The 11,341-nt window shown below is 48.0% G+C and overlaps 4 protein-coding genes across 4 annotated transcripts; 2 read left to right on the top strand and 2 right to left on the bottom strand.

Moving 5' to 3' along the window:
• Nucleotides 1-181: 181 nt before the first annotated feature.
• On the bottom strand, nucleotides 182-418 carry COCMIDRAFT_110688 (uncharacterized protein; the record flags this gene model as incomplete). Its single annotated transcript, XM_007695543.1, has 1 exon — nucleotides 182-418. A coding segment is annotated over one exon (237 nt), but the record flags the coding sequence as incomplete, so codon positions are not given.
• Nucleotides 419-2,157: 1,739 nt separating this feature from the next.
• On the bottom strand, nucleotides 2,158-2,367 carry COCMIDRAFT_110683 (uncharacterized protein; the record flags this gene model as incomplete). The annotated part of the gene is made up of 1 exon (XM_007695542.1): nucleotides 2,158-2,367. A coding segment is annotated over one exon (210 nt), but the record flags the coding sequence as incomplete, so codon positions are not given.
• A 5,553-nt stretch (nucleotides 2,368-7,920) lies between these two features.
• On the top strand, nucleotides 7,921-8,703 carry COCMIDRAFT_110690 (uncharacterized protein; the record flags this gene model as incomplete). The annotated part of the gene is made up of 1 exon (XM_007695541.1): nucleotides 7,921-8,703. The coding sequence occupies one exon, from the start codon at nucleotides 7,921-7,923 to the stop codon at nucleotides 8,701-8,703; it is 783 nt and encodes a 260-aa protein (XP_007693731.1).
• A 433-nt stretch (nucleotides 8,704-9,136) lies between these two features.
• Nucleotides 9,137-9,895, top strand: COCMIDRAFT_110686 (uncharacterized protein; the record flags this gene model as incomplete). The annotated part of the gene is made up of 1 exon (XM_007695540.1): nucleotides 9,137-9,895. A coding segment is annotated over one exon (759 nt), but the record flags the coding sequence as incomplete, so codon positions are not given.
• Between the last annotated feature and the right edge of the window lie 1,446 nt (nucleotides 9,896-11,341).

Raw genomic sequence — 11,341 nt, 5'->3', positions numbered from 1 at the left:
CGGTCGCGTTCCGGGGTCGAGATTGCCATCTCTCCCACGCGTCCAGATCGCAAACTCCTGGGCATCCTAACTTATCGCTGCAATTCTCCGGCGTAAACAGTCTGGGAGATAACGCGTTGAGCAGATATGATCTTTCACTGCAGAAGTCAGGAATCACATGGTGATGCAAAATTGCTTGCTCACGCAGTGATTCCGTATAGGCCGCTGAAAATGTGATCGTATTCACTTGGAAAGCCAGTCCTTCAAGCTCGAACGCAGCTTGTCGGCATGTCAAGGCCAGTGCGTTAAAAACAGGACCGCCATCAGCCTGTCGAAATTTCCGCGCTTCCACATCGTACACGTAGCCACCATCGCAGCGGACATAGTAGTCGTAAATCAGATCTCGTAACTCCCGGGGTAGTTGAAAAAAGGGGGACATGCTTGACAAAGTAAGACAGAGTTTCGCGTCGGTCTGGTAGTTGGCTTGAAGTGGTTCAAATCTCTGAGCGGACGATATGAATATGAACAAATTCGCCAGTAGTATAGTACCAGGTCAGAACTGGGCGAGGACGAGCATTTATAATGAGTGGTGTTGAGGCCACGTACCACGGGAGTGGACTTGTGCTATCCATGGTATGACGTGGCTATGCATAGGCATCCATATATCAATACATCACAAAAAACATTCTGCAGAGAAGAGGTCCTTTTTTTGCAACGGTGGAGGGCCCGTTTTTATGGCTTAAATTGGATCATCTGTTTGGCGTAAAGCTTATCAGATTATTGTTTCTCAGAAAAGAATGGCAGGCCACACCCCAACCTGCCGGGATCGGGTATCAAAAAAAGACTTTGTAGTCAGGGTAATGACTCGAACGAAAGGCTTCTGTGGTATGTCAGCATGGATGCGATCTGTTGCGTCGGGCACTGCAGCCTTACCTGTATTACAAAAGCCTCGGAGCTTCGGCTCCGAGAGCTCCGTAAGCGAAGCCCCACTTTCGAGCCCAAAAAGGGTCATCTGGTAATACCAGCACTAAACAAGACCAGTCAGCATCTGATTATAAGTAGGTCCGCGTTATCTCACTAGTCAGACGCTGCGATGGAGTCACATGACATATCGTCACACGATAGCCCAGATATCAGTGCAGCGTCTGACTGTTGAGGTAAAGTCCACAAGTCGCAAGCGAACCTACATACATTTCTCCATGGGCATACGCCTATGGGCACACGTCCATTGGACGCGACAACCATCTGGTGATATCAGCAGATAATTGGAAAGCAGTAAAAGTCAGCCTTACCTCAACTGAACTGTGGTTGCGACTAGTCACACGTTAGTCATCGAAACCAAATGTTATAGCGTGACTCACCGAAGGCACCAGAACAGCGAACTACGGTTGCGACTGACTACGAATGAGCAGTTGGCTAATATGGGCGACAGTTGGTTGAAACTTACTGAGGCAACAGCACAACGAACTATGGTTACAATAAGGACACTGGTCACTAGTAAGTGGTGAGACAAAACCAAAGTGAATCAGCTGTAACTTGCCGCAGTGCAGCACAGCGCTCCTGTGCCTACAAATTCGCCATGTTTCGTCTCCTGTGCAGTTAGTAGCGGTAACGAATGCGAAGAGACATGAGCTTTACCAGTCTCTCTTCAATCCCATCTCGATCGTCATCTGTTTCAACACCATTCTGACTACGAAGTCAGCGACGGCAATGCATGTGCAAAGAAACGAACCTCATACATCCCACCGTCGAAATGTTCTTCTCTTGGCTCTGGTCTTTCTCGTGCCCCCCGCCAGAACCGAATCTCTCACATCAGGTACCGATCCCGATTGGTATCTTTGACAATGCGATGATAGCTTTCTATACTCGCCCACCGGATTATATTCTTGACGATTTGCGCCAATGGATATCTCATTTGGCACAGCTTTTACGCTCTGGTTATCGCAACCGCCTTGTCGCACGGATTGATATTATATCCATCAACGGCTATACTTTCGTGAATAACATTGACGCGTACACTATATGCCATGTTATTACATTCGAGCCTGCCGGCTTCTGTATTGGGATACGAACAGATTTACGAGCTGGGCATGCAGCTCATCGAACGGATTGGACACAAGCCCAGTACTACAGCTTGTGAGTGGCTTCGAGATGACTTGGGACGTATACACGAGGCTATCACTGCCCTGCATCCAACCGAGGAGCAGAGGGAGTTTGGTGTTCGTTTCCGGAGTGAGCTACGGCTGTCAGAATCCATATATTTTGACAGTACAGATCAAAACGGCAATTGTGTGACTTACGAGAGCGAGGAGTGGATGGGGGTGATACTGTGGTTCTTTCGGGACGAATTGGCCGTGGCGGCGGCGCCGGTGGAGGGTGATGAGCTGGTGTAGTCTCTCGGTGCTGGTTAGATCTACTTGTATTCCGGAATATCGAAGAACTTACATGGAGTTGCAGGCTCCATAGTTATCAGTTTTGATTAGTGTAGCAGTAATATTGGACGAGGGCGAATGGCTTACCATGTCGCTCGTGTTGGCGCTGCAGGTACTGCAGAGTTAGTTGCATATTACCCTCGCGACTTACATAGAGTACTTACCATGACGGTGTCGATGGACAGATCTGGAGACTGTCCTAGTAACAGTCAGTCATTGAAGACTATGAGACATCTTTACCTTGATATACTTACGTGATCTGCTGTAATCAGTAATGAATCAATGAAGTTTTTCACGCAAATGTTTCTCTGAAGGCCGGAGCCAATTAGTGAAAGGATGATATTGATGCTACATATATAGCGGAACATGAATCAGTATCAGACTCAGGTACGCTTACATATGATCTCCTGTTTCCGGGGAAATTGATACTTCTTGTCGTTTTTGACCCAATCGAAATGAGATATACCCATGTATGCAATGCCCCATGCCGTGGCAAGTTCAGTGTTGCAATTCATGAATAAATCGAAGTCATTGTGCCCAGCCGCTGCCGTCAGGTATGTTCTCACCCTATTCAGAGCTGGACAGGAGCATAGCATGTGCTTGATAGTGTGAGGAATGTATCCACAGTGGGGGCAACGCATGTCCGTAGTCTCTAGGCCAAAGCGGAAGAACGGATTGGCTTTGACTCCAATGATGCCAGTGCGCATTCCTATAAGCATTGTTTGCTGTGCGGTATCCAAACCATCGTAGAGCTGCAGAGTGTGCTCACCAAACTCAGCTTGGTAGGCTGGCTGTGCAAATTTCCAAGTTCGAGACCATTCGGTTGCTCGGACACGCTTCCAGAAATCAAACTGCTCCTTCGCTTTCGCGAACGTTTTCATCTCGATGAAGTCCTTGATCCAACGTTTTCGCGTCGCCGCCCTAGCCCAAATACCGTCGCATTCTGTCTCATTGTAATAAAGCTCTTTGTCTTTAAAGATCTGAAGCTTGTAATCGCTTGCGAGTTGGTTCATTCGGGTGTGAGGATGCTCCGATCCCTCCCCTCTAACCAAGAGTCGCGTTTGTTGCATGAACTCGTACTCTTTTGAACCAAGTTTCCGACAACGGTGGTTCATCGCAACTGAATGAAGTTTTAGCGAAATCGGTAAAACATGCATTTCGTTCTGCATCAGCTCCACAGGAGTTCGTGACCAAGCCCTGGAGAGGCGAATGAGGATCTCAGTTTGGAGGGCTTCCAATACTTTGATGGCGGGCTTTGATATGCCAAAGGGCAATTTCTCGTGACTTTTCTCATCAAATGGATCATTGAGAAACCAGGCGGGGCAGGCGTATGCAATGATGGGAATGAAATGTTGGTGGTAAAGATTACGTCGTTGCTGAAGCGTGATACCCCAGTTTGACCTGCAAAAGATCTGGTAAGACTTCAGCTTCTTTCTGACCTTTTTGAGTATCTTTCTACATGTGAGTTATTTTGGGCGAAGAGATGAAGCGGTGAAGAGGGACACAACTTACATAATTGGCATAGTTAACCCAAGTGAGGCGTCGATCAAAAACTACCCCCAGTATAGTCATTGTCGGCTGCAAGATGTTTTTCTTTTCTTCTTCAGTCAAATTCTGAAAACCGATCATGCTTGGTAACAAGTTACAATGCTCGTCTTTGTTTCCCCTCCCCAGCTTCGAAAAATGCATGATGTGGTATTTGGTAGGCGAAAAGCGCATACCGTTCTGATCCGCCCACTCGTAGAGCCGGTCATGAATGACGCCCATTTTCGCAACATTTTCGTGATATGACTTTGGAAGTAGGAGAATGTAAGTATCATCAACGTAAGAAAAAAGCTTTGCGGAGGTGTAGTTCGTGGCCAATTCGTCTAGGAGGGGCGCCGCGTAGAACAAAAATAGCAATGAAGAGAGCGGGCTTCCCTGAGGGACGCCGGAATCGATATAGTATTCATCGCCATTGTAGCCGGGAAGATGAATGTAAGTGCGGCGATTAGACAGAAATGACCATGTGATCTCGATCAGCCAATCAGGTATACCGAGCGAAATCAATTTGTTGAGCAATTTGCCTCGGTCGATGTGATCATACGCACCAGTAAGATCAAGACCAAGCAAACTTACCTTCAGGCCTTTTGTCCAACCGGCGTAGATCTGCGATGTTAGCAACTCTGTAGCAAGAGTTGTGCTACGGCCTGGCGCACCAAATTGTGCAAATGGGAGCATTCCTTCCACTTTTAGGACAAGAGATTTGAAACGATCCGCTATGATTCGCTCCAATAACTTTGCGAGCGTGTTCAGAAGGGCGATGGGTCTGTAGGACTTGGGTAAGGATGGGTCCTTTCCAGGCTTTTGGATAAGAACGGTGATACAGTTCTTGAAACCGGTAGGGTGTAAACGCAGGTCAAGACAAGTCTGGAAGATCCAGGTCAGGGTACGTTTTATGGTAGTAGCACACATCTTCAGTGCTTCGTACGGAAGCCCGTCTACGCCAGGGGACTTATGGTCTGATGCGTCTTTCAGTAATCTCACGACTTCTTCCTCTGTCACCTGCTGGCTGGAATAGTGTTGTTCCCTGGTGGGGTCAAGCAACGGCAACGGGAACTCGTGGTCATTCGTAGATGGCATGTTGTTATCGTTGTGAGTAGCCTGTGCGCGCGTAAGTGATAACGCCCGTTGTCGGAGGGGTATTGTCTGAGCATACTTACACAAGTTTCTGGAGAAGCACTACCGACCGCCACGTCTCTTGGGGGTCCTTTGTATCTGCTGCAGGGCCAAATTGATCCAACCAAACATTTCACCTTTTCCTCGCTTTCTGTGATGATTACACCGGGGGTTGGCTCGAAATCCGGTGTGTATTTCGGAGGTTGTGGCTGGCCATAATTTGACGTATTCTTGGCTAAAGAATGCACCTTAGAATCGCTTTTGGATATCTGTTCCAAACTGTGGCGATATCGTTCGAACTTCTTGGCTGGATCTACAAGGATAGATGACTGTTGAACTGGATGGTGTCGGAATCTATCACGAGTGGTTACGTGACGTGAGATTGCTTCGTAAATGATGTCTCGAAACGTGTCCAGCGTGCTGTTCAGATCGCCCTCGTTGGGGTTTGGAGGAAGGTCCAGCTCTCTGATACGCGATGCAACAAATTCGTTGTATTTACTTCGATCGGCTTCATCCCAGAGAAATCGTAATCCAGTCTTACGTCGCAAATCTGTGCTGACCGTGACCGAGGTGATAGCATGATCGCTTTCGTATCCGGGGACATTCAGAACGCTGTACCAGGACTGATCGGCAAGAAACCCACTTACAAGGACAATGTCGATCGTAGAAGCATACTTCCCACTACTGCGCATACCGCGAGCATATGTCAAGGATCCGTCATTCTTGCATACCATCTTCCTGGCTTCCATTGCTGCCACGAGATCTTTGGCTTTCCGGTGGACAAACTTTTCCTTGATGTTGTGGCCCCAGCGAGGGTGTTGTAGGTTGCTATCGCCGACCACGACATGAGCATGTTGCTCATTACCACAAGGATCTATGAGGTTTACAACATCCAGGCGACCGTTTGGGTGGTTGTGATTGTAGAAGTTGTGGATAACAAGTTCACCCTGGTCAATCTTGATGTGCAGTGACGCTACAAGACCTCTGTTGGGCAGTGCAGGGGGTTCGGATACATACCATTCCTCAATGCACCGGTGTACCAGAAATGCGACTTTTGCCAGCTTTTTGCGTCCATCAGGTTGGCCGAGTGATCTCTTTTTCGCTTCCTCGGTCTTCCTCGTCTTTTCGTCCTCCAAAGCCTTTTCTCATGGGCCTTCTTCTTTGGGAGGTTATAGAGGCGGAAGTAAGGGTAGTCCTCCGCTAAAATGGTAACACGGTTACCGTTGCCATCGTCTCCACGAAACCAGGTATCATAAAATGGTTCTCGAGCGAAGGCAAGCTCCAAGGGAGGATCTTGAATGGCGATAACATCGGGCAGTTGACATTGTACCTTCAGCCATTTACGGAGGCTGGTAAGGCGATTTTCGGAACATTTCATCTGTACTGAAATAATCTGACACTTTCCACCATCGAAGCTGGGGGTTGTGGGAGTTGTGCCATTCCGAAAGTTGGCCCGCACATTTCGCTTAGGGTTGGGGTTCCCTCCTGCCTCAATGTTTGGTTCCTTACGAGCACTGGATTTCATTGGATTGATCTATTGTTCGAGTATGTCAGCAGCGTGGTGCAGATTGTGGAAGATACTCACTCTTTCAAATGATCCGAGTGGGTGTAAACATATCCTTAACCCTTGCAGTTATAACAACATTATGATTCGAACTTACCTGAAAGCTGTTCATCTGTTTCTTCGTTGAACTCATCTCACAGTCGCGGGTGCTTATCTTCCTCCACGGCTGGCCTGAGTTCGTTGGGTGAGACTGTCGAGTTGATCCAAAGTACACTCGTGAGAAGACATAATTTATGGATGCTGAGATTGATATACATATGTCCTGAACACACGGGCACAGTTCAAATACGAGAATCGATATCATTTATTTGGCCAGGAGGCTGCTGTGGAAAGGTTATTTTCGTGTTCGATAGACTACGCATTGTTTTGTTCCAACTACGCATTGGCGTTCCGGGATCTTTCTACCCGACTTTAACGCTGATATTGACAATTTCGGCATAAACCTTCACCGGACGAGCTCAATATAGGATCATGACATTCATAAGCATGAGAAAGGCCCAGTTTCATCCAAGCGCATGCACCCTAATGACAAGGGCATATCGGATAGTAGCTATGCCGTGCGTTTCCGTAGGTTCAACTTTTGGCTTGCGTATCTCGGTTCTCATACGCGCGGGTGGATTGGTAAAAGAAATTAGAATTGCCAAAAATGAATGTCAATGCACCTAATGACAGAATCTACGCACAATGGCTGGCTGTGTACCCCGTGGATTGGCTTGTTAGCTCCAGGCGTAGCAAGGATTCGCTTTGACGATGCAACCAAAAGTAGACTATGCAATCAAAAGCAATCCCTCAAAGCGCACAGAGCCAACATGCACATGTTCCATGACTTGTTGCTCACCTACTGCAAATAAGTACGCAAGGGCGTCGAAACTTACACGTCCCATTTGACTGTCACGCCGATTAATTGACCGTTCCGACCATTCTGCTCATCCCCTGCCTACACATTACCTATTCTAGCCATTTAATATAGCTACAACCAACTTTACGACATGTAACCTCTTCCTAATCACTGAGATATGGAGAATAAGGCCAGCAAAAATGAATAGGGGGCGGGTCGGGGTGAAATCTTCCCTGTCACAATGAACGTGGGGTTTCTGGTAGTCGCAGTAGTCGCTGTCGCAATCAAAGTTGGTGCCGCTGCGAGAGAGAACAAACGCAGTGTCAACGGCTTTCTTGTTCGATATATATAATGACCTATTTATCTGCTTTGAGAAAAGCGTCCATTCACCTCTAGAAACCACTAACGGTCTGTTATCTATCATTAACTTCACCTCGTTTGTTTTCGATATGTCCCCACAAGGACCTTCGTCGTCCCCTTCAGAGAGTGCCGACATACACCAGTCTAAAGGCGTTAAAGGGGCATCCAATCCACTATACACTGTCACACCGTCGATCCCACTGCAAAATTTGGCAGAAATCATCAAAGATGCAGTAGTACAAGCATTGGCTACCCAAAGGAAAGAGCTAACGACTGCGATGACCAATCAGTGCTACAAACCCATGCATTCTTTGACGGCAGAACTCAAAAGCTTGAAAAAGTTTATCGAGAAACAGGATAAGCAAGCGCCAATCCGCTCACTCGATGCGGTTTTGCTCAAAGTCGTGCTCAAACTCACCACGGCCGACACTGAGAAGATGTCGAAAACGATACCCGCTGAGAGACTTCAGATGGTGCAGTCGCTAGGTAAACCCTACGACCGAGCTACGTCTATAAGGGTATACTCCAATATAAACGAGCTCGCCATCTTCACGGATTCACTCCCGGTCCACGAAGAGCTGAAGAAGCCGGAGAGTGTTGCGGCTATGACGAGAGCGCTTGGCCTTGAACCCAAGTCATCGATCAAACTGGACACCTACTGGGTGATCCTGCACGAATACAACCTCCAAAACGATTACTTGAGGGATTGCAAAGGCCATCTCGAAGAGATGAAATCTCAGACTGGTCTCGACATTAGGGAAGTCAAATATGTAGCCCAGAAACTGTTGTGGGGCTTCAGGACTCCATCTGAGGCCGTAAAGGCGTGCCAGAAACCTCTTTACTTCGCAGGAGATCACGCATTAGCCATGTAAGTGTGGTTGGACGGACGATGAAGTAGCTATTATACTAACTAGGCTTAGGGCTTACGATCAACGAGCAACTCCCGTATTCTGCAAGAAATGCGGAGGCCCAGGGCATATGTATGACAGCAAGTACTGCCCGAATTCCGATTTACCAAAGGACCGGAGTTGGCCGTGCTTCATTTGTGCCGAAAACCATGTCGTTGAAGGAGAAACTCAACTGTGCCCAAATGTAGGCAAAAAGGAATTCCATCGTTGTCTAAACTGCCAGAGAGCTGGGCTTATTGACGACAAACATCGCACTGATTCCTACAAATGCCCTGCGCCAAACACGGTTGAATGGCGCGCAAGGTAGAAAGCTCAGGCTGCAATTCTGCCTGAGTGGGCAGTGAGCGTCAACTTTCCAACCACAGACCAGCTACGTGACCAGGTTGAGAAAGGACTACTAGAACGAGCCAAGGGACCCGGTAAGAGCAAGTGTAATAGCAAAACCAACGAACCAGTCCAAACGGGCGGAGGCATTGCCCGCCCAGGCACATTTATTTTGAACCGGGCGGGTTTAATGGCATCCAAGAATGCCGGGGAGCTGGAACCTGGACCTGAGTCGATGGAGGTTATCGATATTGAGCCGAGCGGCGACAATCCCGAAGATGGAAATACGGAGGAGGCGGCAATCCTGGTATCGTCCCAGGACTCTCCCAACCCAAACACTGCCCATACTGCCCGCAAGACTGGACCCGCTAACAATCAGACTACGATCCCGAGCTGGTTTATCTTTACTGGTTCTTCCCTCGGAAGCGCCCTGAATACCGCATCGAGTGCTAGCAACAAAAAAGACGCCAGATCTCCGGCCACCGGCGAAAAGGTTGGCCAGACCAAACCTAATGGCAAGAAGGGAAATGCCACAAGCACTACTGCCGAAGGTAAGAAGAGGGTCCGTACAACATCGGAATCCAGTCCACGAGGCTTTCGTTTTAGGCGCAGGATTGGCTCTTACGACTCTGCCACGGCAGATCCTCCTGAGGAATCCACTGGTTCCCCACAAGGGAAGGCTACCGCCACTGTCGACGTCGCCGGGGTAGATGGCAGAAAAAAGGGCAAAGCACGCGCCCAGACGAGGGAAAGCGACGCGGAAGACAGGGACTTGTCGGAATACATTGACGAGTCAGAATCCATGTGGGAAAGCGATGCATCCGTAGATTAGTGATTTCTTCCCATTCATGTATGCAATTATTAGATAAATCTAGAAAGAAAAAAGGAGTATTATTGTGCCTGGTCCGTCCTGATAGCGTATTGATAATTGGGGTTGGGGTTCTTACGTTCTCTACTCGTCCCATAGGCCATTAAAACGTCGAGCCTAGACTGTGACAATCGCCTCTTGTAAAACACGCGTTCGAAGCGTGCATCTGCTCTTCTTCTTACCCCTCGACGTTGGGATAAGCACTAAGCTTCGCTAGTAATAATGTGGGGAGGTGGGTATCAAGCCAAGCTATTTCTGTATCACCCTCTACTACTAGCGTAAAGTCCCTGGAAAGATCCCGTGACTGAAATACTAGAATAAGAATAGCCCCGACAAAAAGGAGTACAGCAACAATGGAAAATACTTCGCAATAGCGCCTCACATATTGCGTTTTCTTGCTGAAATAAATGAAGAACACACGTAAGGACCTAAGACTTTTGTACACTGTGCTGCAAGACTAAAGTTTTGTGTCTGAGGGTGCTGAATATATCAGGCTCTTCTTCGGATGAATCTATACCTTATTCACTATAGAGAATTGAGCATAGATCGTACTCCTTATAATATATTTCTTACTCTCCACCTTGGCCTGTATTGTGCCCTTGCTGGTGGTCCACACACAAAGCTTCGGCCCTGTATCACAGTCCAGAATTAATTGGTCCGAGGGCCTAGCGAGGCGGAAGGTCCGTTGGAAAGGGCGGGCTAATTTTGACGAAGATTGGTTTTTTTATGCGAGTTACTATTTTCGGCTCGACCAAGAGACATTCGTATTGCCCACTAGCACAACAAGCAATGCAGACTCGGCGTGCTCGCTGGCAAAATCTAGAACTGCCCCCCCTCCGCGTCTGTCTACCTAACCGAGATACCTACTGTGTACATGCGAAAAGAAGGAATCAAATCAGCGATCAGGGGCACCATGTGGCGGGTATGCAACAAAAGCCCAATGCAATCATGTATCCATCAAAGATTACAAATACTGCACGCAACACTAGAACAACTATGCATCCCCCCGCAGACACCGCCTCACGATGCAAAAAATCACTCCCACCAATTCGGAACCCTGTAGTTACCGGTTTCTCCGTCGCGCATGCCTTGGCTTGGAATGCCAAAGAAGCAGGCGACTCCAGCTCGCCAACAAACTCCACAAATCTATGAAACGCGTCAGTGATTCCGATTCGGCTCAAATATAAGCATAATGAAAAGGAAAGAAAACTGACCCACTGTTTATCATTGTTTATGGAAGATACACTCCACAGCTGGCGCCTGATGTTACAAGTAACAAGAAGGATTCTCTCCTTAACAAATGACGAGATGGCTGAATGTTACACGGGGTCTGGAGTGCTAATACTTCTCTGGCTCGATCCGGGTTAGGGCGAGTAGGATTAGGGTTAGCGCCGTGAGAGTTGCCTGGCG

Source organism: Bipolaris oryzae (assembly GCF_000523455.1).
Source record: "Bipolaris oryzae ATCC 44560 unplaced genomic scaffold scaffold_343, whole genome shotgun sequence".
Classification (NCBI taxonomy): domain Eukaryota; kingdom Fungi; phylum Ascomycota; class Dothideomycetes; order Pleosporales; family Pleosporaceae; genus Bipolaris; species Bipolaris oryzae.
Note: the sequence above shows the minus strand (reverse complement) of the source record. Positions and strands in the feature narration are given on the sequence as shown.